This window comes from Geotrypetes seraphini, chromosome 1, assembly GCF_902459505.1.
Source record: "Geotrypetes seraphini chromosome 1, aGeoSer1.1, whole genome shotgun sequence".
NCBI lineage: Eukaryota > Metazoa > Chordata > Amphibia > Gymnophiona > Dermophiidae > Geotrypetes > Geotrypetes seraphini.
The window spans coordinates 67263760-67291662 of NC_047084.1; the positions used below are offsets into that span (position 1 = coordinate 67263760).

At 44.4% G+C, this 27903-nt stretch overlaps 1 protein-coding gene across 5 annotated transcripts in view; it reads left to right on the plus strand.

Annotated features, from left to right (window-relative positions):
- CPLANE1 (ciliogenesis and planar polarity effector 1) overlaps positions 1–27903 on the plus strand; it is a 372488-nt gene that overhangs the window by 242446 nt on the left and 102139 nt on the right. For all 5 annotated transcript variants that reach the window (XM_033932742.1, XM_033932734.1, XM_033932750.1 and 2 more), the window contains 3 exons: positions 13845–13979; positions 20967–21038; positions 24898–24990. In XM_033932742.1, coding sequence (XP_033788633.1) covers positions 13845–13979; positions 20967–21038; positions 24898–24990 — 300 coding nt within the window. The remainder of the gene's footprint in view (positions 1–13844; positions 13980–20966; positions 21039–24897; positions 24991–27903) is intronic.

Consider the following 27903-nt stretch of genomic DNA (forward strand, 5'->3'; position numbering starts at 1 on the left):
CAACGTTTTTGTTTTTATCCTTGATTTATGCTCATTTAATCGCACATGAATGGGACGAGATGTACGTCCGACATAAACAAGATTACAAGGGCAAATCAAAATGTAAACTACATTTTCCGTCTGGCAAGTTGTATCTGTAAATGCCGTAATGGTTTTCTTAGTTTGAGGGTCTGTCCAAGTACTGCCCTCTATGGTGCTTTTGCACCATTGACAGCTCCCACATTTACTATGATTGCCCACTGTAGTTCCATACTTAAAACCTAATTTTTGTTGAATTAAAATCTGACCTATTGATTTGCCTTTTCTAAAAGCAAACATTGGAAACTCTGCAAAAACACTGTGAAGTTGTAGTATTTGCCAGTATCGTTTTATCTGATGTATCAGAGCCTTAGCTGCTTCGGAATACGGAAGCACACAAATTAGTCTATCTTCTACTTCAGCGTGACTTTTTTCTGTTAGTAATAATTCTCTATTAGCATATTTGGCTCGTAAATATGCACGGCGAATAGATTTCGTTGGGTAACCTCTAACTTAGAACCTTTCCTGTAAGTCATTAGCCGCTTTTTTAAATTCTCTAATGTCTGAAGAGACTCTTCTAACTCTAAGGAACTGACTAACTGGAAGGTTGAATTTGAGATGGTATGGGTGGTAACTCGAAAAGTGCAACAATGAATTTCGGGCTGTAGATTTCCTAAAAAGTTTTGTAGTCAGCTGAGCATTTTCTTTAGTAAGACGCATGTCTAAAAAATCCAACGTTTTATTGTTATAAGTAGGAGTAAACTGAAGATGAATATCCCTAGTATTAATCCATGTAAGAAACTCTAGCAGTTCCTGTTCTGTGCCCTTCCAGAGAAAGAAAATGTCATCTAAAAACCTTTTCCAAACCAAAACGTTTTTAAAGAAATTGGAAGGATAAATCTCCTTCTCCTCAAACTTATTCACATAGAGGGTGGCCACTGAAGGAGCCAAAGTGGCCCCCATAGCCACCCCCTGAATCTGTTGGTAGTAAACTCCTCTGAATTCAAAATAATTTTGCTCAATGACCCACTGAGCTAGTCTCATTAGAAAATCCGTAGTGATACGTTGGTCCCCCCTTTCTTTTAGTTAAAACCTCTTTCACTATTTCCAACGCTCCTTGTTGGGGAATTTTGGTATATAAAGAGACCACGTCTAGGGTTACTAGAAAAGTTGTTAACTCAATTTGTGTAGTTTGTGTAGTTTGGGTTAAAATCCTAAGAAAATGAGAAGAGTCTTTTATATATGAGGAGATCTTAACCACTTCCTTCCTTAAAAAGAAGTCTACAAATTTAGAAAGGGGTTCTAACAGAGACCCCCGTGTGTTAACGATAGGTCTGCCCGGTGGATTAATTTGGCTCTTATGTATCTTTGGGACAAAATAGATAATCGGGGTTTTAGGGTATTTTTCTATCAAAAACTGATATTCTTTTTTAGTAAGGATACCCTCCTCATAATGATGAGTGACTGCGTCAAAAACTTCTTTCATCTATAAAAATACTAGGCGTAACTCTTGATAAACACTTAGAGGGGCATAATCAAAAAAAGCGTCTAAGTCCCCTTTTGGCCTAAGTCCCTAAACGTTCAACCCAGAAGCAGGGAAAGTGTCCATAACCAAAACAAACGTCCATGTTTTGATTATGGCCTTCCTCTGCCTAAACGCCCAATCTCCACTACGTCTACAAGTACCCCCACAACACGTCTACACTTTTTAGCCATAATGAAACAAAAACACGCCTAGGCCACAGATGTCCAACAGAAGGGGTTTTAGGCGAAGGAGGAGCCAGTCCTTCGCCTAAAAGCTGGATTCTGTATCCGGTGCCTGTCAAAAACAACACCGGTTACAGAATCCCCCCCCCCAACGATCCAGGCAGGAGGGTGCCCAAGCCTTCCTGCCATGTCAAACCGCGACCCCCCCCCCTCCCGACATCGGGGCAAGAGGGAGCTCAAGCCCTCTTGCCCCCCCCCCCCGACTCCCCGACACGATCGGGGCAAGAGGGAGCTCAAGCCCTCTTGCCCTGCCGACTCCCCAACAACAATATCGGGCCAGGAGGGAGCACAAGCCCTCCTGGCCCTGGCGAGGCCCCCCCCCCCCCCGCTAGTTGTTCGGGCCAGGAGGGAGCTCAAACCCTCCTGGCCCAGCCGATCCTGCCCCCCCCCGACAACATCGGGCCAGGAGGGAGCCCAAACCCTCCTGACCACGGCGACCCCCTACCCCCACCCTGCACTACATTACGGGCAGGAGGAACCCCAGGCCCTCCTGCCCTTGACGCAAACCCCCCTCCCCCCAACGACTGCCCCTCCAACCGACCCGCGACCCCCCTGGCCGACCCCCACGACACCCCCACCCCCCTTCTCCGTACCTTTGGTTTAGTCGGCCGGAGAGACGGGAGCTAATCCCGCCTGTCCAGCAGGCAGCCAACGACGGAATGAGGCCGGATTGGCCCATCCATCCCAAAGCCCCGCCTACTGGTGGGGCCTAAGGCGCCTGGGCCAATCAGAATAGGCCCGGGAGCCATAGGCCCCCTCCTGGGGGGCGGGGCCTGAGGCACATGGGCCCAACCCGACCATGTGCCCAAGGCCCCGTCCCCAGGAGGGGCCTAAGGCTCCCGGGCCTATTCTGATTGGCCCAGGTGCCTTAGGTCCCACCAGTAGGCGGGGCTTTGGGACGGATGGGCCAATCCGGCCTCATTCCGTCGTTGGATGCCTGCCGGACAGGCGGGTTTGGTTCCCGTCTGTCCGGCCAACTAAACCAAAGGTACGGGGAAGGGGGGTGGGGGTGTCGTGGGGGTCAGCCAGGGGGGTCGCGGGTCGGCTGGGGGGGCGGTCGGAGGTTCTTGGGGGGGGTCGGTCGTTGGGGGGAGGGGGGTTTGCGTCGAGGGCAGGAGGGCCTGGGATCCCTCCTGCCCGTAATGTAGTGCGGGGTGGGGGTAGGGGGTCGCCGTGGTCAGAAGGTTTGGGCTCCCTCCTGGCCCGATGTTGTCGGAGGGGGGGCAGGATCGGCTGGGCCAGGAGGATTTGGGCTCCCTCCTGGCCCGAACAACTAGCGGAGGGGGGGGGGTCGCCAGGGCCAGGAGGGCTTGTGCTCCCTCCTGGCCCGATATTGTTGGGGAGTCGGCGGGGCAAGAGGGCTTGGGCTCCCTCTTGCCCCGATCGTGTCGGGGGTGCCACGGTTGGCTGGGGCAAGAGGGCTTGAGCTCCCTCTTGCCCCGATGTTGTGTGTGGGGGGGGAAGTGATGCATCGCGGCAGGAGAGATGCCTCATCTCCCCTACCGCGATGCCATCACTCCTCTACCCGAACTGCCGCGGGTCGCAGCAGTTCGGGTAGAAGATTGATGGCATCGCGGTAGGGGAGATGAGGCATCTCTCCTGCCGCGATGGTTAGGTTGCCGGGCCGCTGAACTGATGGCGCCAGCGGCCATCAGCTCAGCGGCCCCTTTTTCGGCACTTAGTTTTATTTCGTCTAAGTGAAAAAGGTCTAAGTGCCGACTAAATTGTATTGGTTATACCTGTTGTACGGCTAGGTGTAGGTCGGCCCACCTCCCGCCCACTGCACGCCCTTTCCCCTCCTCTAAACACACCTCTTTTCTCTCTGTGCGTTTAGAAGCAGGGGAAAGGCCTAAGTTGGTTTTAGATATGTCTAAAAACCAGCTTTGGTTATGGGTACTTCGACAATCAGGCTTTTTGATCGTCCAAGTAGCCATTTAGGACACTTTTTAGACTTTTTTTTTTTTTTTTTTGATTATTACCCCCTTAACTCTGGATAAACACACTGATTTACTTTTCAAGAAATGTATCGCAATCTTATGGAAGCTTCATACCATCAAGAAATTTTTTGACGAACCTTCTTTTCGACTATTGGTACAAGCATCCATTCTGAGTATTTTGGATTATTGTAATATTATTTATCCCAGGACAAGCAGGCAGCATATTCTTGACTGATGGGTGACGGCACCGACGGAGCCCCGGTACGGACAATTTTAGAGTGATTGCACTCTAAGAACTTTAGAAAGTTCTAGCTAGGCCGCACCGCTCGTGCGCGAGTGCCTTCCCGCCCGACAGAGGCGCGCGGTCCCCAGTTTTCTTAATTCCGCGGAGCTAAGAAGACGCGTGTTTCCAACGGCTGTTGGAAGTTTTTTTCTATTTCACTTGCCTTCCCGCTCGCGCGTATTTTTCTCTTCATATTTTATTTCTTTCCTTCTTTTTTACCTTTTGTGTAAAAAAAAAAATTCTTAATTTTCATTTTTTTGTCGAATCTGACCCGGCGGGGCCTGTTGGCACCATCGAAGCCTCGGGCTTCGATTTTGCTACAGCAGTATTTCCCTTCATGCCCCCGTCACCGGGTTTCAAAAAGTGTCAGCGGTGTGCATGCCCTATCTCCCTTTCCGACCCACACAAGTGGTGCCTCCAGTGTCTGGGTCCGGACCATAGGGCTGAAACCTGCACCCGCTGTAGTTCTTTACAAAAAAGAACTTTAAAAAATCGACAAATTCAGCAGCGGATCCTTTTCGGTACCGCTATGGAAGTTGCACCGGTATCGACGTCGACGACTTCCTCCAAATCGACTCCGACTACCTCGGCACCGCCAGATCCATCATCGGTGTCGACTCCTGTAGGTAAGCCGGCTAAGAAGCCTTCCCCTACTGTTCTAGGCCAGCCAGTCGAGCATGCAGTGAGCCAAGTCCTGCAGACAGAGCGCCGGCCCCGTAAACGCTCCGCTCCCATTGAAGTCTCGGCCTCTTCATCGGCATCGACTTCACCCGAGCGTCGAGCGGCACCGAAGGTACCGAGCAAGAAAAAACCGGTACCGGTGCCATCGGGACCAACGTTGGATGAGCGCATTGCCTCTATCCTCCAGGTCCAGCTTCAGCAGCAACTCCAACAGTTGCTCCCGGCTCTATTGTCTCCGAACCTTCCAGTCTCGGTACCGACTGAGCCTTCGGTGCCGTCTGTCGAACAGCCTCTGTTATTGGCATCGACTGTTTCGGCACCACATAAATCTTTGTCCATGCCTGTTCTGTCAGCAGAACCAAAACGGCGTGCTATTCCTACGGGGTCGGAACCGGTACCGTTCTCTGAACCCCGTACCGTTCTACATTCCCCTGGTACCGTCTCCACTCGGTCTGGTAAATCGGTACGCAAGACTAAACATGCTGATACATCGACTCCACTTTCCCAGGGCCGTTTACAATCGGTACGGGACCCTGACTTGTGGGACGATTCGGATGATCCCCTCGGTACCGAGGAGGATTACACATCTGATGAGGAGGAACCATCAGTGCAGGATACTACTGCTAAGCCAGAGCACTCCTCCTTCACAAAATTTTTAAAGGAGATGTCAGACACCCTGTCTATTCCTTTAGAGTCTGACTCTAAAAAATCCAAGGCATTTTTGGATGCCTTGGATTTTGATCAACCTCCTAAAGAGTTTTTAAAGTTACCCCTCCATGACATCTTGAGGGAAACTTTTTATAAGAATCTTGAAACTCCTTTGACAATCCCAGGAGCCCCAAGAAAACTAGAATCTCTATATAAAGTGATTCCAATCCCTGGATTTGACAAACCCCAACTTCCCCATGAATCCCTGTTGGTAGAGTCAACCCTAAAGAAGACTGCAGGAGCCAGTATGTATGCCTCTGTCCCTCCTGGTAGGGAAGGAAAGGCCATGGACAAATTTGGAAAGCGTCTTTACCAAAATGCCATGCTGGCCAATCGTTCAAGTAATTACGCTTTCCACTTCTCGTTTTACCTGAAGCACCTCATTCAACAGGTAACCTCTTTTCAAAAGTATATTCCGGACCGTAAACTTCCTGCTTTTCAGCAATGTACCTCTAGTCTTCTGCAACTCAGGAAGTTTATGGTCCGTTCTATTTATGATACTTTTGAACTGACATCTCGTGCTACTGCTATCTCTGTAGCAATGAGAAGGTTGGCATGGCTGCGGGCCTCAGAATTGGATGTAAACCATCAGGACCGGCTGGCCAATGCGCCTTGCCTAGGGGATGAGCTGTTTGGGGAGTCCATGGATACCACCACACAAAAGCTCTCCGCCCATGAAACTAGGTGGGACACCTTGTTGAAAAACAAGAAGAAACCTCCTCCTCCTCGTCCATTCAGGCAACAATCTTCATATCAAAGGAGGTTTTCTGCTCGGCCGGCCCAGCCTCATCCTCCTCAACCTCGCAGACAGCGTCAGCAGCAGCAACAGGCTCGTCAACAACAGCAGCTTGCTGTCAAACCGGCTACTCAACCTAAGTCGACACAGCCCTTTTGACTCCTTTCTCCAGAACATTGCCAGTCTTCCTCCCTCATGTCCTCTGCCTCAGCCCATAGGAGGTCGACTACAAGTTTTTCTATCTCGCTGGGAAGCAATCACCTCCGACCAGTGGGTACTTGCTATAATCGCCCACGGCTACTCTCTAAACTTTCAGACTCCTCCACCATTAAGTCTGCCAAAAGAGTCTGCTTCCAACAAGGCTCAGTCCCTCCTCCTCGCTCAGGAGGTTCAATCCCTCCTTCTTCTCAATGCCATCGAACCAGTTCCTCTGGACCAGCAGGGCCTAGGATTTTACTCCCGGTACTTTCTTGTACCCAAAAAGACCGGAGATCTCAGACCAATATTAGATCTCAGGGAGCTCAACAAATGTCTGGTCAAGGAGAAGTTCAAGATGTTATCTCTTGCCACCCTATATCCTCTTCTCTCTCAGGAAGACTGGCTATGTTCCCTCGATCTCAAGGAGGCGTATACTCACGTTCCAATTCATCTGATGTCCAGACAATATCTTCGCTTTCTTGTCAACCAACATCATTACCAATACAAGGTGCTACCCTTCGGCCTAGCCTCCTCACCCAGGGTATTCACCAAATGTCTGATTGTGGTCGCAGCTTATCTCCGCTCCCACAACTTTCAAGTCTTCCCTTACCTGGACGACTGGCTCATCAAGGCTCCTTCTCCTCAGTCCGTTCACAAAGCCACGGATCAGACCATTTACTTCCTTCGACTGTTGGGGTTCGAAATCAATCTACCCAAGTCGCACCTCATTCCAACTCAGCGACTTCAATTCATTGGAGCCATTCTGGATACTGTTCAGATGAGGGCTTTTCTTCCTCCAAACCGCCTTCACACCATCCTTCATCTCTGTCAGCAGGTGTTCCAACAACCTTCCATCTCTGCGAATCACATGATGGTGCTCTTGGGACACATGGCCTCCACAGTACATGTCACTCCCTTCGCACGTCTCCACCTGCGTACTCCTCAATGGACCCTAGCGACTCAGTGGTCACAAGCGACGGATCCTTGTTCACAACACATATCTGTGACCTCGTCTCTTCGACAGTCGCTTCTTTGGTGGTTGAAATCATCAAATCTATCCAGAGGTCTGCTGTTCCATCTACCTCCTCATCAACTGGTCATTACCACGGATTCCTCCCCCTATGCATGGGGAGCTCACTTGAACGAGTTCCAAACTCAGGGATTTTGGACCACACAGGAAAAGAAACACCACATCAATTTCCTGGAACTCAGGGCGATGTTTTACGCCCTCAAAGCTTTCCAACATCTCCTGTTTCCTCAGGTTCTTCTCATTTGCACAGACAACCAAGTTGCAATGTACTATATCAACAAACAGGGAGGGACGGGATCCCATCCCTTATGTCAGGAAGCTCTAAGGATTTGGACCTGGGCGACTGCTCGTCACTTATTCCTGAAGGCAGTCTACATCCAAGGGGAACAGAATTGCTTAGCAGACAATCTCAGCAGAATTCTTCAACCTCACGAATGGACTCTCGACTCCTCGACTCTCCAGTCCATTTTCTCCCAATGGGGCACACCTCAAGTGGATCTTTTTGCAGCTCCCCACAACCATCAACTGCCCCTGTTTTGCTCCAGACTTTACTCTCCTCACCGTCTGGAACCCGATGCATTTCTCCTGGATTGGACCAATCTCTTCCTTTATGCATTCCCTCCTCTTCCGCTCATGCTGCGCACCTTATTCAAGCTCAAGAGGGAACAAGCCACCATGATTCTCATAGCTCCACGGTGGCCCAGACAGCATTGGTTTTCCCTTCTACTTCAACTCAGTTCCAGGGAACCCATACCTCTTCCTCTGTTTCCTTCACTGCTTACACAGAATCAGCAAACACTACTTCATCCCAACTTACAGTCTCTGCACCTGACAGCTTGGTATCTCTCGGGCTGACTCCAGCTCATGCTCTCCTGTCTCAGCCTGTCCGTTCTATTATTGATGCCTCCAGGAAGCCGTCTACTCTTCAATGTTACCAACAAAAGTGGTCTCGCTTTTCTTCCTGGTGCCTGTTACATCACCATAATCCCATATCTACAGCAGTGGGACTGGTGTTGGACTATTTATTGTCTTTATCTGACTCTGGTCTTAAATCCTCTTCGATAAGGGTCCACCTTAGTCCTATTGCAGCTTTTCATGAGCCGATTCATGGAAAACCCCTCTCAGCTCATCCCTTAGTTTCAAGGTTCATGAAGGGCCTTTTCAATGTGAAGCCACCTCTTAAGGCTCCTCCTGTTGTATGGGATCTTAATGTGGTTCTTTCTGCGTTAATGAAGCCTCCTTTCGAGCCTTTGGCCACAACGCATTTTAAATTTCTAACTTGGAAAGTGGTCTTTCTTATAGCTCTCACTTCTGCCAGGAGGGTCAGTGAGCTCCATGCACTGGTGGCTGATCCACCTTTCACTGTTTTTCACCATGATAAGGTCGTTCTCCGTACACATCCAAAATTCCTTCCTAAGGTTGTGTCTGAGTTTCATCTTAACCAATCCATCGTTCTACCTGTTTTTTTCCCAAAGCCTCATTCTAATCCAGGTGAACAAGCTTTGCATACCTTGGATTGTAAACGTGCTCTGGCTTACTATCTTGATCGCACCAAGCCTCACAGATCATCTCCTCAACTGTTTTTGTCCTTTGATCCTAACAAGTTGGGTCACCCTGTATCTAAACGCACCCTGTCTAATTGGCTTGCCGCTTGCGTTTCCTTCTGTTATGCTCAGTCGGGCCTGACACTGGAAGGTTCGGTCACAGGCCACAAGATTAGAGCTATGGCAGCGTCTGTAGCTTTCCTCCGTTCCACTCCTATTGAGGAAATCTGCAAGGCTGCTACTTGGTCCTCAGTTCATACTTTTACATCTCACTATTGTCTGGATGCATTCTCCAGACGGGATGGACACTTCGGCCAATCTGTTTTACAAAATTTGTTTTCCTAATGGCCAACCTTCCCTCCATCCCTCTTTTTGTTAGCTTGGAGGTCACCCATCAGTCAAGAATATGCTGCCTGCTTGTCCTGGGATAAAGCACAGTTACTTACCGTAACAGGTGTTATCCAGGGACAGCAGGCAGATATTCTTGCGTCCCACCCACCTCCCCGGGTTGGCTTCTTAGCTGGCTTATCCTAACTGGGGACCGCGCGCCTCTGTCGGGCGGGAAGGCACTCGCGCACGCGCGGTGCGGCCTAGCTAGAACTTTCTAAAGTTCTTAGAGTGCAATCACTCTAAAATTGTCCGTACCGGGGCTCCGTCGGTGCCGTCACCCATCAGTCAAGAATATCTGCCTGCTGTCCCTGGATAACACCTGTTACGGTAAGTAACTGTGCTATATCTAGGGGCTTATAAAAAAAAATACTCAAAAAACTAAGACAAGTCCAGAACACTGCGGTTCGCCTTATCTTTGGTTTAAAGAAATGGGAACACATTACCCCTTACTATCAAAAACTTCACTGGTTGCCAATGGAGTCTAGAATTCTGTTCAAGTTTTCCTGCATTAGTTTCAAAGCAGTTTTTGGAATGCTACCTGATTATCTTGCTTCCCAATTTTCCATGAATAATTCCAACAGGAGTACTCGTAGAAAAAATCTATTTAATAATCTTTCTTTTAAATCATGCCAATACAAGAAGTTCTTTGACAGAATTTTATCATTCCAGGCCGCCAAACTGAATACATGGCTTGGAAGATTAATACTTGAGGCTACTTCCTATCTTGACTTTAGAAAATCACTAAAAACATGCCTGTTTGATATGTTTTCCTCTTAGTCACGTTACTACCAAATTTATTATGATTCTTAACAGCTTTTACTTTCTAATTGAGCTATTGTCTTAACTTTTATTGGTTTTACCTGATGTATTCTTTTTACTGATTGTTTTTATCTTGTATTAGATACTAATTGTTTATCTTGTATTTTAAATATTGTTTGTATGTTATCCTTTGTTGTGAACCGCTTCAAACTTTTGGTATAGCGGTATAAAAGAAATAAATTATTAATATTATTATTATTAGATGGCATGATTAGGCAGACTAGAAAGGCCATATGGTCTCTATCTGATTTACCTCCCTTTTATGAAGCCGCATTAGGCTTTTTTATTGCCAGCCACAGCAGTAAAAGCGCCGACGCTCATAGAATTCTGCTGTGGCCTTGTTTTCACTGAGTGCCCCTTTTACCCCTCAGTCATCTGAGATCCAACTGATTCTTTTCCCTTCTTTTTCCTTTTAATATACCTAAAATAGTTTTTTACTATGTGTTTTTACTCCAAAAGAGTCTTTTCATGGTCTCTCTTTGCCTTCTTTATCAGTGCCTTTCATTTGACTAGCCATTCCTTAAACTGTTTCCTAAACTAAACTAAACTAAACCTTAGGTTTGTATACCGCGCCATCTCCGCAAGTGTAGAGCTCGGCACGGTTTACAGAAGTAGGATAGAAAGGAACTCCAGAAGAAGAGGGGTTATAGGAAAGGAACTAAGAGGGTAGAGAGGGGCCATGGTACCAGAGAGCGGGAGGTGTTAGATTTTTGAAAAGAGCCAAGTTTTCAGGTGTTTGCGGAAGAGTCGGAGGGAGTTTGAATTTCTGAGCGGGGATGTGAGGTTGTTCCAGAGTTCTGTGATTCTAAAGGGGAGAGATGTTCCTAGTTTTCCTGCGCGGGATATACCTTTTGTAGAGGGGAATGATAGTTTCAGTTTTTGGGAGGATCTGGAGGAGTTAGGGTTTGAGGAGTTCCAAAGGAGTGGAATAACGGGTAGAAGGATGCCGTGTAGGATCTTGAACGCTAAGCAGGCACATTTAAAGAGGATTCTGGAATGTACTGGAAGCCAGTGAAGCTTGGACAGAAGTAGAGAGACGTGGTCGAACTTGCCTTTTGCGAAAATAAGCTTAGCCGCGGCATTCTGAATTAGCTGAAGTCTGTAGAGGTTTTTCTTAGCATGCCCTAGTAAATATTGGGGTAATTGAACTAATCCATTATTATTGTGTTACACAGTTTGTTATTTCAGCATCTGTCTGTTCATTCTGGTCAGGCAGGTGGTAGTATACTCGTATCACTATCCTTTTCCCCTTTATACATGGAATTTCTACCCATAGGGATTCCAAGGTATGTTTTGATCCACCCTATCACTGCAATATAATTTGTGCCCTGGTATCACAGTGTCCTTTGGTTATCTTCCTTCCACTGGTTCTCAGAGATGCCTAGTATATCTTATCTTTTCATTTAGTACATGTCAAGCGATCACTTTGTTGCTGTTGGCAAAGATGACCAAATGGTCACTCAGGCATTTCTGGCCTCTCTTTCTCTTTGGTCTCTTCTGGTCACCACTGGTCACTCAGGTCTCTCATTACCTTGGTCCCCAAGAACTTGCTGGTCACCGGTTAATTCGGTTTTGAGCTTAGGGTTAGGTGGGTGGCAGCATGCATCCCCACAAGGATTCATCTTATGAGTTCCTGTTGCCAGGAACTCTCCCTCATTTGTCTTTCTGGGCTCCAAGTCTTGTCTGCAAGCTCATGTTTCTCTTAGGATGAGATATGTTCCAACTTGACTCAACATGCAAATGAGCTTGCTTCGCTTGGCCAGCTGGGAAGCACCTATACCTAGCAGGTTTTAACGTAGAACTGCTCCATGCAGCTTTCTCTCAGCGGTGATTGGGGTGATAGCAACTCTACCCTATCACAATGCAATTTATTCTAACTCTCTCATCTTATTTCTTAGGCTTCTGCCATTTGCATGCAGACATTACAAACAATGTTTGTCATTCCTGTTTACAACTTGCTCAGCAGTTGACATGAGTAATTTACAATCTTTAAAATCAGTCTGCTTTGTATTTAAGGGCACAATGTCTACTGTGATGTCTATTGCAACCTTGCTGTCGGCATACCCTATCTTCCCTATTATGATGCTGTCTTTTAAAGAAGCCTTGTTCCGAACCATGCTCTTTGGAGCAACTGTTGGCGTTTTCCCAACAGTTTCTTTTGAAAGAGTTCATTATGTGAATACTACCGTATTTTCTGTGGTTTTTACAAACTGCGCATACCCTTGCGCGTTATACGCGTGAGCGCGTTGTACAAAATTTTTTTTACATAGTTCCCCCCCCCCCCGACGCCCGATTCATCACCCGGAAGGAGCGCTCGCACTCCCACCCCGAAGGACCGCTCGCACCCCCACCCGAAGGACCGCTTGCACCCCCACAGCCTCCCCCCTCCCCCATGGAGAAGCTGTCTACCTTGTTTCCGGATGCCAGCCCAGCTGCTTCCTCTGCCGGTGGTCCTGCCCCTTCTCAGAGCCCTGTGCTGCGCTGCTTCCTCTTCAGGCGGTCCCGCCCTTTCTCTGATGTCAGAGAAAGGGTGGGACCGCCGGAAGAAAAAGCAGCGCAGCAGGGCTCAGAGAAGGGGCGGGACCGCCGGCAGAGAAAACAGCTGGGCTCGCTGGCATCCGGAAACAAGGTAGACAGCTTCTCCATGGGGGAGGGGGGAGGCTGTGGGGGTGCAAGCGGTCCTTCGGGTGGGGGTGCGAGCGGTCCTTCGGGGTGGGAGTGCGAGCGCTCATTCGGGGTGGGGGTGCGAGCGGTCCTGCGGGCGGGTGAATCGGATGTCGGGGGGGCATCAGGCTTTCAGGGTAGGGACAGGACTTCAAGGAGGAAAGGAGAGTCGGGGCGGGCGAAAACAGAGTCGGGGTCTCCAGAGGAGAGTCGGGGCGGGTGAAAGGAGAGTTGGGCAGCATGCGCGGTATACGGGTGTGCGCGGTATATAAAAATTTATGTACATAAATATGTGTTTTTTGCGCGCTATACCCGTGTGCGCGTTTTACACGGGTGCGCGTTATCTATGTGAAAATACGGTAGATTGGCTGCATTTTCTTTGGCCGGTTCATTACTGTGAAATGCTTTACCAGTGCAGTTTAAGAGGTTGATAAAAACATATCTATTTATTCAGGCATTTTTCAGTGTCTGAGAAATCATAGGACTACGATTAGTCACAATTTTATAATTGAAAGCAGACCAGTGTAATAATATGGCAAATGGTTTGGTGCTACTACGGTGTAAGAGTTTGCTTGTTTAATATTTTGGAAGAACAGTGAAGCAGTAAGGCAGTGGATAGTTTTATTTGATTGAATGATGTAATGTTGATTATATTATTTATGTTTTATATGTGTAACCTGCCTAGTCTGTAGGTAGGCTAGAATTTATAAAATTGATTAAAAATAAATAAATAATAAAATTGCTGTTCTCACACTAAGAATATGTTTTAAGTCATAGTAGCATAGTAGATAACAGCAGATAAAGACCCGAATGGTCCATCAAGTCTGCCCAATCTGATTCAGTCTAAAAAATTTTCTTCTTAGCTATTTCTGGGCAAGAATCCAAAGCTCTGCCCGGTAATGTGCTTAGGTTCCAACTACTGAAGTACTCGTATTTCCATAACAAAAGTAGTAATTAAAGGGATTATAAAAATTGTTGCAAAATAATGCCCATTTTGAAATGACATATTCAGTATTGCACAGAGAAATATTTGCTTCAATCTCATTAATCTTCTATTATTTTGATTTAGGATCATTTGATTCCAGTTTGTTGGAGCAAATTTCAGTGAGAGGAGCAGTTCCAACTCCTGCAGAATTACACTATCTAGCTTCAACACGAAAAAAAGTTGCAGAAAAGCTTGATGCAAGTACAAACACAGATTCAGGTATTATACCAGAAATCAGCTGTCTTATGAAAATCCAATTCTAACAAAACTTTTTGCATATATAAGACCCCTGGATTTTTGCAGCAGTTTAAGGGTAAATTCTGTGACAGAGATTAGAAGATGATGCATAATTGCTTATCTTCCTTCTCTGTTTTATTTTCATATTTGTTTCCTTTCTTACTAGTAAGTTTTTCCTTCTCTCCATTCTGTCTTCCCTCCTATCATTGTTCCATCTAAGTTGTGCGTGTCTGTACATGCACACAGATGTGAACCTATGTACACAATAAAACAGTATGCACAAGAAAATATAATACCATGCTGACATTCTGGGAGTAGCAAAAGGGCAACATCAGCAAGCAGATATTAATGGATCAGCCTCTGTCCTCTTGGCTGGCAGAAGGAAGGGTGTTTAAGAAATTGTCATTTTCCTCTGCAGTATAATGTTAGTCTCATGAGATGATTCATGAAATCCCCAGCTTGAAGGTATGTTTGTTATAGGGGGTCAAGAGAACACGACTGAAGGTTAGCTTAGGATGCCTAATATCCTTGCACCAACCTTGACTAGTTATACCAACACTTAACTATAAAAATATAAATTCAAATAAATTTGATGATTAATTATATAAATGAAATTTGTTTTATAAAACAATTGAATTTGATTTATTGGGATAAACAGCTCCATCCAAGCCATCTGGTTCAGGAGAAACATACAATGACCCTAAAAATTGACCCATTATTTCATAAATGTCCTTCTTCTATAACGCAATACCCCTTGAGAATCTTATAACATGGTAATGCCCATCCACTCCACCCTAGGGTTGGCCAACCGTGCCAGGAGGCAGCTGCTTTTATTGGCAAAATGGTATAATTGAAATTTATAGTAAGCCGAGCCTTTAGGTGCTCCTTGATATAAAAGCATATTTAATGCTTGTTGCACCTCCATCAATTGCGCCTTAAGGTGCAACGTACCAGAAACTCCAAACAGCTACCGCAAACTAGTTACCCTCTGTTTTAACTGTAAGATTTCATTACGCCTTGCTTGATTCTAGTGAGCTACATAAGCTAGGATGTCTCCCCTTAATACCGCTAAGGGCACTTACTCAGGGTTACTGATCTCCAAATTTAGCCTCCATAGTGTGTATCTTAGCCCTTGATTTGAACACAGAGTTACAGAGTACAAAGCAGTGAGTGTGTGCTCGCGAAACAATGGCCACCATCAGTAACAGTTAAAGACAACAGCTAAGCCCACGGGCAACATTAATAATCATGCACTTAGCAAGCACTATATCTCCGGTGACAGCAAAGCATGCTCAGCAAGATTACTTGCATCTGGATTGAGAATATCATTTTCACTGTTGTGTTTAGAGGACAAGATCGGAAACCCAGATAAGTATTTATATTTTTCAAGTAACCTGTTCAGCATTACTTTTGCAGTTAAAGGAAAGGAGGTTGTTTTGGTTGTTTTTTTTTTTTTTTTTACCAGTGATAGAAGTTTGTAGGGGAGCCAGTACATTTACAACTCTTCCCTACATAGCGGCAGTGAGGTTTTCTCCGCAGCTTCTGAGGCCTTTTTTCCTCCTTTAAGGGTGTCAAAGGTGATAACATAACATGATATACTCAGCATAAATAACTAGCAGTTAGTTTGTATTTTGTAGATTGCTTATTTATTCCAGTTCCTCCATGTTTTTGAGAGTTGTGATTATTTTTAAACCCTTCACTTAAATATTTCCAGTTGCTGAGAAATGCTAATAATACAAAAGGTTTGTGCAATGCAGATAATTACAAAGTCATTTATAGGCAAAAAAGAAAGCTTGTCTGTAACAGGAGATCTGACACACTGACGTTGGCCAACATTTTGCTATTGTATCTGTCTCAATGTGTGAAAGAAAAGATCCATCCTGAAATACACATCACACAAACATTAACATCAGAAGTGTACAAAAACTACTCAATTCAAAAATTTCTAAGACAAAGGGTGAATACCTGAATAAACATGCATCATATCGATGTTGAAAGCTCTACACAAAGATGACTGCTAAATGCCGAGCTGGAGAATAAAATAATGACATACCACTGACGTCATTTCAAAAGGACCAATGAATGGCTGATTAAACCAGCAATTTAAAAAAAAAGGATAAAAACGCACAAGAGTCTCGGAACCAATACATAGATTACAATAAGTGACTCCACTCTAAGCGCAGATTTAAGCCATCTGGTTCTTCACATTGTAGCGTATCTATCCAAAACTGTCCATGTTGCATTAGTAAACATTTTCTATCTCTGCCATCCTCAGGAACAAAATCCAAAATGCTACAACAGAGATCTTTTTAAAGATGCTTTTGATATTTAATTTAACAATTCTAAGGCCAGTGATTTTATTATATTATATTATGCTTTTATTTGTTTCCCTATTGTATTTTTCATTTGTTTTGCTTTTCTTTACTGAATTGTATTTCAAATCCCTATTTTACCTTGTGTTACGAGAATGATGTATTATTTAAAGTTTGTATTGTATTGTCTTTTGTATTGTATTGTCCTACATTGAATGTATTTTAAATTGTTCATCGCTTAGAATTTGATTAAGCGATTAATCAAAAGAAATATTAAACTTGAAACTTGATCATCAAAACACATGGTTGTTCTCTAAACAGCACCAGAACACAAGATCTCAGAGAGGGAGACCTCCAGGCACAGACAAAAGGACATTGTAGTGTTTAATTTATCTACCAACCCATTAACACCGTGTGAATTTTCGGTGCTCTCCAAGGGTTTAACATTTGTGCCAATACAGTCCTTTATCTCTTTTGGCCTTCAGGTCAACCTTGAAATATTTTTTCGCAAACTACATTTACAAGAATTTTTTACTCAACATCCATCTGATAGTAGTGACGATTCAGTGATTCACAAACAGTCTCGCTGGGTTCATCTTGTGTTTCCTAGTCCTCATTTTCAGTATTTAAAGATCTCATACTTAGAGATCTTAAGAAGCCTAAATTTAAGAAAACGTTTCAATGATTCAATTTATCTAAGGATGAACTTTATGCATTAAAGTATTTGAAAACTAATCGATCTATTCGGATTTCTAAAGCAGACAAAGGAGTTTCACTTGTGGTCCTTAATATTGAAGACTATGACAAGTCTTGTCTGCAAGCTCATGTTTCTCTTGGGATGAGGTACTGAGACAACTCGTTCCCACTGATTATGTTGAATTAACTTCAGATCCAACATTGGCTAGAAAAGAAAAAAAATCTGGAAAATTATTCTCATGAGTTTGGAAAAAGGTTTTCATACCAAACATGAATTTGAATTTTTGAACACTGATGATCCATGTGTTCCTGTGTTTTACATTTTTCCCAAGGTTCACCCTTGTCTAGGTTTGTAGACATCTTTCTTCAGCTGATTGTGGTTAAAGGTTTTTCCTACTTGCAAACTAACTGAAATTCAAGAAGTGTCTAAAGTGACTTTTTTAGTCACATTTGACGTCAAGTCCTTATACACAGTTATCTCACTCTACTATACTATACATTGTACCTTTCATATTATAATTGCCACACTATGTCAACTGTACTTCATTCTCATACTGTTCCCACTACACAATATTTGCCATTCCATTTCTACCGTGCTAGGTTCTACCTTGTTACATATCATACTAGGTTAGCCACACTTATATACTATTTCTCCCATATATAGTATTTCTCCCATGCTTTGTTTGCCATGCCATGTTTTGCCATACATTGCTCATCATGCTATGTCTCACCATGTTTTAACTGTTTTGTCATCTCTGTCAGACAATGTCCTGCCATACCATGTTTTCCAACACCCTGTATAAAAACATATAAATATGTATGTAAACTTGTAACCCATTCTGAGCTTCCCTGAGAGGATGGAATATAAAACCAAATAAATAAATAACAACTAGACCTACTTTCCCTAAACAGAAGGATACCTACAGAGTTTCTCATTGTGGCTTTGGCAATGCAAAAAAAGTTTTTGCTATAAGAACAGATTTTTTCAGCAGATATCAGGAGTACAGATGGGCATCCTAGTTTACAGTTTAGTATGTGTTCTCATTCATACCAAATTTCTTTTTTGGATATTCTTGTTACCAAAACTGACATTGGATTTGAGACTACCATATTTCCCCATGTATAGGCCGCAGGAAATGCCGATTTAGGTTTTAAAACTCTTAGATAAGCTGCCCCATGTTACTAGCCGCAGCTTATCTAAGAGTTTTAAAACCACATGGGGGCGGGCTATATATCTATATACATACAGCCTCATCTCCTCCCCAGGCGTGCGCACACATTACACAGCGCTTGTTCCTCGCTATCTGTCTGGAATCCGCTCGGCTCTTTGCTCGCTATGGCGGCCAGCGAAAGCGACACAGACAGGGCCGGTAATAGCTCATCCGCGCTGCAGTCCTCCTCTTCGTCATCTTCGGGGAAGTCGGGCACAGTCATTTCCCCATTCTGGCTGGAGGAGCTCACGAATCAACTGGCCTCGCTGCAGCAGGAGAACAACCGCCCCTCCCCCCCTGGTAAATACATCTGTAGCTCCCTCGCTGGTTTCCTGCTTCCTGCAATGTTGCAGCCACTGTGCAAGGCAGGAGCGATGTTTTCAGTGTCCAGCCGGCCCCGCACTGCTTCCTCAATGCCTGCGTCAGTTCTCACCAGACTTGCAAGTCCCACGAGAATTGACGAAGGCATTGAGGAAGCAGCTTGGGGCCAGCTGGATGCTGAAAACATTGCTCCTGCCCTGCACCGCAGCCGTGACATTGCAGGTGGCAGCCATCCAGAAGGGAGCTCCAGGTACGGGGGACTCACGGTACGGGTACGTGGGACTGCTCTACAAATGGGGCGGCTTATCTACTATGTCTTTAGATAGGCCGTCCCATATAAGGAAGCCACACCCACGGCTTCAGATTGTCCTATACATGGGGAAATACGGTACTGTATTTTGTAAAGCCACGGATCGTAACACCTTTTTGGATTATTCTAGTAACCATCCAGTTTCTCTGAAACAAAGTTTGCCTGTCTCAGTTCCTCAGGTTTAGGAGACTCTGTTCTAATGGGGTAGAATATCGCAAGCAAGGCCAGGTTCTGTTTAATCAGTTGTCTGAGAGGGGCTATCCCTCTGGAGTTTTACGTAAAGCTTACAAGAGAGGGAAATACCTTAATAGAGACCTTTTGTTTTTACAACAAAATTGTTCTTCTGATGATTCTATTATCACTTGTGTTTTAAGATACTCACCAAAGATTAAGAATGTGGTTCGATTGATTTGACAACATTGAAACATCCTTCAGATGCACCCGACTTTTCAGGATACTCACCTCAGATTAGCATTTACATGCCAGTGAAATTTAAAACTATTGAGCCCTTCGGATATTAAAAATGCAGACCCTGTTGGCCTCAATAGGGGTGGTCATCAGAAATGTCGTAAATGTGGTATTTATTCTATTACTTTAGAACTAAATGAATTTTTTCACAGATCCATGCACAGGTAAGAGTTTCAGGTTATTGTACAACACCACATGTAATTCTTTGTTTGTGATGGATGTCATAGTCTGTCTTTGTCCTAGGCTATATGTTGGCCAAATAACTCGTGCATTCAGGACTAGAATGGCTGAGCACAAAAGTTGTATTAGGAACAATAGATTACAAGCACCCATGGTTCTACACTGTTCAGAGTACAACCATGTGTTTGATGATCTCTGTTGTAGCTTTTTGGATTTTGTTCCTGAGGATGGCAGAGACGGAAAATATTTAATAATGTAACGTGACCAGTTTTGGACACATACACTACAATCGATGGTCTAGTTTGTCTCATTTGGCATAAAGATGTTTTTCATTGTGGCATCTTGTGTGCCTTATGTATTTTTACATTTTGATGTAGGATAGTATTGGTTAGTATGTTTTATGCAATCTGATTTTATATGTATGTATGTATGTAGTTGTTATAGTGTTGATCTTGATGTGTTTTGTATGATAAATGTTACATTTTATTTTATATGTTAACATATAACTCGCCCTGGATAAGGGCGGGCGATAAACAAACAATATGAAGAACTGAATGGTTTAAATTTGCACTTAGAGCGGAGTCACTTATTGTAATCTATGTATTGATTCCGAGACTCTTGTGTGTTTTTAGCCTCAGCTAAATTGCCAGTTTAATCAGCCATTTATTGGTCCTTTTTAAAATGACGTCAGTGCTACATCATTATTTTATTCTCCAGCTCAGCGTTTGGCAGCCATCTTCATAAAGAGCTTTTGACATTGATATGATGCATGTTTTTCACCCTGTTTCTTAGAAATTTTTGAATGGAGTAGTTTTTGAACACTTCTTTTGTTAATGTTTGTGTGATGTGTATTTCAGGATGGATCTTTTCTTTCACACCTAGAGACAGCTCAATAGCAAAACACAGGCCAACATCGGTGCATCGGATCTCCTGTTACAGATAAGCGGGTTTTTCTGCCTAAAAATCACTCTGTAATTATCTGCATTGCACAAAGCCTTTTGTAGTATCAGCATAGCATTTCTCAGCCATTGAAAATATGTAATGTATGTGTCGAGCTCCACTTCAGTGGAGAAGATGCGGTATATAAACCTAAGGCTTAGTTTAGTTTAGTAATTGAAAGGAGTTTTGTATGCCAGTGATCACCCCTTGTACTTCCTACCATTATGTGGGAGACTTTGGAGCTCTGAGTCTTTCTCCTCCTCATTTTCATTATTGGTGGCTGTTTTTGATATTGTGGTAAATACCAGCTTGTTTGACATTAATTTCTATAGCCAGGTTTCTTTGAAAAATCTATTTTTTGTTGGTTATACATCCTATAGAATGCTCCTCCACTCTCTTAGGAAAAAGACAAATTATGTGCTATATGAGTGGGAAGTTGAAGAGGACCTAGATATTATTGAATAAAAAGAAATAAAATGAATTGAGCTTATTAATCATATTAATTAAGTTTTACTTTGATTACTTGTCATAGTTCCTTCCCTTTCAACTCATGCAACTGTGAATGTTACAGAAATTCCAGTACATCGAATTAATTCCTTGGAATGTAAGTGTGAGAGATTCTTTGTTTTAGCATTCACTATGTGAAGATAATTTTAGTCATTCACTTTTGTATAACTTTTTCTAAACCATGACCTTATGCATTGGCAATATACATTGTGGACTTTACAGTTTGCCAAACATGTTAATTTAAATTAGAGGGAAATATCTTGATGCTAGTTTATACATTTATTGGGGTTGATTCTATAAACGGCATCCTGATTGTAGGCGACAGTAGGCTTCCTACCACTGTCTAGCCAGCCAATTGGGATGCATGTTTTTCTAACAGACCACCTACATGTAGTCATCTGTCACGGGTGCAGGGAGATGCGTCAGGACACTTAAGCTCACCCAAGGCTGAGTGTGAACATGGCTTTGCCCAGAAATGACCCTGGGCATCTCCCTAGGGCTGCAATAGACGCCTGAAATGTAGGCCGGCATAATGCTGGCCTACATTTCAAATAGAAGTGACCGCTGAGCTGAGGATGGCAAGGAAATCTTGCCATGATCAGCTGAGTGGCCGCAGCAGGTACACCCTCTCCTGCGGCCAAACTCCTCCAAAGCATCCGGGCAGGAGGGTTACTCACTTCTTCCTGCCCCCAAACCCTTCAGGAAGCCACCGGGCAGGAGGGATGCCCACTCCCTCCTGCTCCGAACCCTCCCACCCCGTTGAAGACTGGCAGGAAAGTTGCCCACTCCCTCCCCGAAGTTCTCCCTCCTGCCGCTGAACTCCCAAACCCCCTCAAAGCATCCGGGCAAGAAGGATGCCCACTTACTACTACCCCCAAACCCTTAAGGAAACAGCTGGGCAGGAGGAATGCCCACTCCCTCCCCCCGATCACCTACCCCCCTCCTGTTGAAGACTGGCAGGAGGCATGCCCCCCAGAGCCTATGAACAAGACCCCCCAGCACATCACCAAGGCTTCAGGCCTCCCATCCCGCACCCCTAAATCTACCCCCCTCCCCATACCTTGTATTTGAAAGTCTGGCCGGAAGGAGGCTCACACCTCGGACCGGCAGGCCCAGCACTCCAAAATGGTGGGTCTTTCCCTTCCCAGTACATTCTGGGATGCACTGGGGAGGGGCCTAAGGCTATAAATGGCTCAGATGCCTAAGGCCTCTCCCACCAGAGTCTTAGGCCTCCTCAGTGAATCATGGGATGCAGTGGGAGTGGCCTAAGACTCCGATTGGCAGGATACCTAAGACCTCTCCTAAGGCCAATTGGAATCTTAGACCTTCTTCCCAGGGCATCCCAAGAGGGACCTTAGAAAATCCCATAGGAGGGGCCTTAGTTATCTGGACAATCGGAGTCTTAGGCCACTCCCACTTCATCCCAGGAGGGGCCTTAGATATCCCATAAGAGGGGCCTTAGGTATCTGGCCAATTGGAGTCTTAGGCCACTACCACCGCATCTCAGAAGGGGTCTTAGATATCCCATAGAAGGGGCCTTAGGTATCTGGCCAATCAGAGTCTTAGGCCACTCCCATTGCATCCCCAGAGGGGCTTTAGATATCCCAAAGGAGGGTCTTTAGGTATCTGGCCAATCAGTCTTAGGCCACTCCCATTGCATCCCAAGAAAAAGGCCTAAGACTCCGGGTGGTCCAGGTGCCTAAGGCCCCTTCTATGGGAGGGGCCTTAGGCATCTGAGCCAATCAGAGCCTTAGGCCACTCCCCGTTGCATCCCAGAATGCACCTGGAAGGGGAAGGCCCACCATTTTGGAGTATGAGCATCACTCCGACCGGACTTTCGAATACAAAGTACGAAGAGGGTAGGGGTAGAGTTAAGGGTGGGGGGGCCTGTAGCCTTTAGAGGGTATTGTTCGCAGGGTATCGTGGATTCTTAGGGTGTGGCAGCAGGAGGGAGTGGGCATCCCTCTTGCTGGTCTTCAGTGGGGAGAGAAGGTTCAGGGCAGGAGGGAGTGGGCAACCCTCCTGCTAAGATACTTTGTTGGGGGGTTCCCTGTTGTAATCATTTAGCTGACTGTGGCAGGGGGATTCCCTTTCCATGATCAGCTGATGGGAAGGGATCCCTAGGTGATTCTCTAATCGTCGCCTCTGACATGGTCACCGGTTAGAGAATCAGGGCAGTTAGGCAGGGTTAGTCGTCTGTCCCTTAGGACAGATGTGATTCTGTATAGGATGTGCGATTCTCAGCCGTTCTGTATAGGATGTGCAATTCTCAGCCGCTTTTTAGGCTGCTACTGAGACCGGTGTCCTATACAGAATCTGCCCCTCTTTCTGTCCATTCTCCTCTCCCTTTAATCTTTGCTGCATTTTTCTCCTCTGCTCATTAGTTAACAGAAAGGGAACACACATTGCTATAATCATGGACTTTCATTCAATGACTGCAATCTGAAAATTTCAAGTCCTTTCTTATCTGAATAAGCTTCTCTTGGAGATATTTCAAGTGGATCTCTATGAGGTTCTCTGAGGAAAATTAGGTGATCAAAGGTTGATTAGCAGTGAATAAAACCAGCCCAAACTGACAGTGTTTGCTGCTAAACAGAGAAGTTACACTTGGCTATTAAAAAAAAAAAAAGTTGACCCTTTAAAAAGGATTTTGTGTTTGTTGCTAGGGTTTAGAATAAATTTCTAGTTCTCATTGTTTCTATGTTAATAACTGAGCATTAGACAATGTTTAAAACATAAGAATAAAGTGAAAAGAAAAAGTATTAGTTATTGATTTTGCAGAGTGGAGAAGCCCAGTATTTTCTTTCTGATGAACACATTTTGTGAAATTGTCAATGTTAATATTCTATGTCTTATTTTGATAGTCACCAGTGTTAATGGTTACATTTTCTCTGCCCTAAATTGTTTACATTTTTTTGATCACATTCAATTAGTTATCCAGAGCCAGTTAGTAATGGATATAAAAGTGCTTTCCAAGATTATCCTCAGGACTGCCACCTATCAGAATTTTGGAGAGGACGAGCCCAATCGTTAGGCAGAACTAAGTTGCCTGGAGCAACAGCTTCCTTGGTTGGGGTGGGAGGGACGATAAAGAGCATTTGCAGACAAAGCTAAACAATATAAACCACATAACCATATAAACCCAAAGAAACAACAGGAGGTGTTTTTACTAGCAAGGAGGGCAGGCAGTTTTCAAATAACCTATTTGTCCAGATTATTTTGAATGGGATACTTTCAGACTGATCATGATTGGGGGGGGGGGGGTCTTTTTTTCTTTCTTTTTTTTTCGCCGTATGCAGTTTGCTAGTGGTAGCGTTTTTCAGCGTGATTCATGTGCTGTTGAATTGGTCTTTGGATCCTTTCTTTTGACTTTTACACAGACCTGTGAGACTCCTGAGGCAGGCCCATTGGGCCGAAACATGTACATGTTGAGTCATTGAAGAAATAAAGGGTTTTGTGAAATACTCTGTGTACACCAGTCTCTTTTGGACTTTTCCACTCCTTTGCATCTGAGTGTTGTGTTTGTGGATTTGATTCTCCTGTGTTACCCTACCTAATGATGCCTAGAAGCACCTAACTTAAAAAAACACTCCCTAATCCACCCCTAACCATGCCTACACGGTGTTAAGTGTAAAGGTACCTAACACCAATGACGCCATTAACTCTAATTCTGAAACAAATTTTTATTAATGTAGATGCCTACAATGTAGGCACAACTTATAGAATTTACCCCTACATGTGTAACTCTGAGTAATTAATTGAACATGTGTGATCAGACAGAATGTAATCCATGGGATAAGAAAATCAAACTTGTGCTACTTCTTTCTCTTAAAGTCTTGGATCATTATTAAATGGGATTTTGTTTCTGTATGGCTTGCATAATTATTTCTTTGCACTGGTGATGGAATAACTTTTTTGATAAATTCATCTTGATTATTTTGTTTTTTTCCCATAAGCTTCCAAATCCTATCGAGATATAGGCATTGGCTGTGAGGAAATCATTTCTAAACTTGATAAAAATCATCAAATCCCTTCTCCTGCTTTTCCAGGTTGGCTTTCTTTCTCTGTTTCCATTAATTTGATTTATGTAATATTTTACATGTTTTCAACCATGTCAAGCAGAAATCCAGTGCCACATATATAAAATGTAGTTTTTGTGTGTGTTTTCTAGTACAATATACAATCTTTAATATGGGAAACCAATTATAAAATTTGGAAGTGTGGAAAATCATGTACAGTAGACTCCCAGTTATCTGGCACCCATGGGGATTTGTAGATGCTGGATAAGTGTAGTTTCTGGTTGCTTGAGAGTTACTTTTAAAAATAGGTGTCACTGCTGTCTTCCCACTCCAACCACCCCATCCCCCGAGGTCACCGTTGTTGCTACCCAACACTCCAAACTCCCCCCCCCCCCCCGAAGTCACCATCACTGCTATCCAACAACACACCAATCCCCCCTTGAGGCCACCATCACTGCTACCCAACACTCTAAACCCCCACCCCCAAAGCTACCGGTGCTTAGAACTTCGGCGGCAGGCTCTTTCAGCACCGGCACACAGTAAGCAAAGTGCCAGTCAATGAAGGAAGGAGTGGGTGAACAGCATTGCGAAAGGAGTATTTGGAGTGTTGGGTAGCAATGCCAATGGCCTTGGGAGGGGAGCTTTGAATGTTGGGTAGCAGTGCTGGTGGCCTTGGTAGAGTGGAGGAGTTTTGAGTGTTGGGTAACGGCAACGAGGGGCGAGAGGAGAGTGTTTTTTTACTGGTCGGTTGAGAGTGCCGGTTAGTTGAATGATGGTTAACTGGGATTCTACTGTAGTTGGTGGAGGTGTAAGAATGGTCCAATAATTATTTCCAGGAAACTATATTTAGAAATATTGTTCAAAAAACTACTACTTTTAATTCTGTTCTGCTGCTAATTTTATATACTGTTTTTATGAGAAATGTTGTGGACCAGCCTACATTCCCTGTCCTGCCAAGTAATTAAAAAAAGGCAGTTATTACATGCACATTTGCAGTATGACATGATGCTGTGCTGCTCTTTTCTCTATTCATAGACTCAGGGGACTCCTTAGCTATATTTCTCAAGTTACGGTAGCCCCCCCAAAAATCCATGCTTCCCACACCAAGACTATTCAGACCTCACATTTTTCTCCTCTCCCCAGGAAAAGCAGAACTTTAATTTTGTCAGAGAAGCAAGATATAGTTACAGTAGGCCTTTCTCAGTCCTTTAAAATAATAATAACAGCTTATATACCGCAATACCGTGAAGTTCTATGCGGTTTACAAAGATTAAGCAAAGGTACAAATTGATTGACTTTAAGAGGGGAGGAAGAAAGAGGGTTAATAGGACAGGAAATCCATTTTTGAGGACAAGGTTGAAATAATAAGTTGAACAATTTATCTCGGAAAGTTAGGCAGAAGTCTATAAGATTTCTTTGAAGTTTGAAAGAATCAGTCACTCCTACAAAAATACATTGATGAACATTTGGGTATTTCAGTGGATGGATGAAATAACAAGTTTAGTTCTTGGTAACACTATGTCTAGTTCTATTTGAGCCAAAATTGTCAGAATGTCTGAACTTACTAGTTATTCATGAACTCCCGAATTCACTAACCAGTGCCCATGTAGGCAGCTGCCAATCACATGTCAATCACGTAGCAGTGCTGGTTAGAGAATTGTTCCTGATTGTGGAGCAGCCCCAGTAAAAGAGGTACTATGCCTAACATCAGCTCAGAAAAGCAATCACCAGGCACAGCTCCTCCCTTCATCTCTCCTGTCAAAATTTAAAAAGTTTTCTTCTGCCTGCTTCTGCTGCTCTCACTGCTGGCTGAGCTGATGCAGTAGGGGAATCCCCAATCAGCTGAGCCAGCAGGACTTCCCAAAGCCACTGACTTTGGGGATTCCCCTGTGCTCAGCTGTTTGGGGCTGAGCCAGCAGAGGAAGCCCCAAACAGCTGAGCCAGCAAGGAAAGTCCTGAGGCCGGCAGCTTCTGGAAGTCCTGCCTGCTCAGCTAATCGAGATTCCCCTGCGATCAACTCATCCAGCAGGGAAAGCAGCAGCGGCAGGCAGAAGATCCTCTTCCCCCAACCAGCAGGAGGGATGCACACTCCCTGCCTGAGGACACCCCTGACACCCTCCCACACCCAAAATTGACAGGAGGAATGCCCACTCCCTCCTGCCTGAATAAACCCCCCCATATCTTTACTGGAAGACTGTCAATAGGGATGCCCATTCCCTCCTGCCATCAGGTCCGCCTTTTCAGTATGGCAGACCTTCCCCTTCCTGGTGCATCCTGGGATCCAGTGGGAGGGGCCTACTTGGAAGGTATGTCACTCCTAATAAAACAATTAGGTCTAATATATAGTTTATATAGTTATAGTATACAACAGAGAATTTTACATTTTATTTTCTCCCTAATCAAACATATTCTAGGATTGGCTTTGTCAGACAGATATTCATGGCTTATTAGTATCAGATCATGCATCAGCCTCCCTAGTGACCCCCCTCCTCAAACCCCCCCCCCCCACACACACACACACATACCTACATCCTCCTGGAATTTTATTTTTGGTCTTCTGGAATGTTGCTACTCTGGGTTTTGGCCAGTTACTAGTGACCTGGATTGGCCACCATGAGAACGGGCTACTGGGCTTGAACCTTTGGTCTAACCCAGTAAGGCTATTATTTTTTTTTTTAATTATTTATTGATTTTTAAATAATAACAGTGCACTACAATGAATTATCAAGAGCAAATCAGCAAAAGCACTTTACACATACAAACATTTTAAAACAAATCATTTTCTCCCCTCCCTTCCCTTAACTAGCAATAATTAGAAATATATATTTATAACTATAGTTTCCATAAACTATATACAATACATAATATTACTATCCTCCCTCCCACCCTGGATGTGCAAGGAAGTAATCTAATAAGAAAAAGTACATGTCAGCTAATGTGACT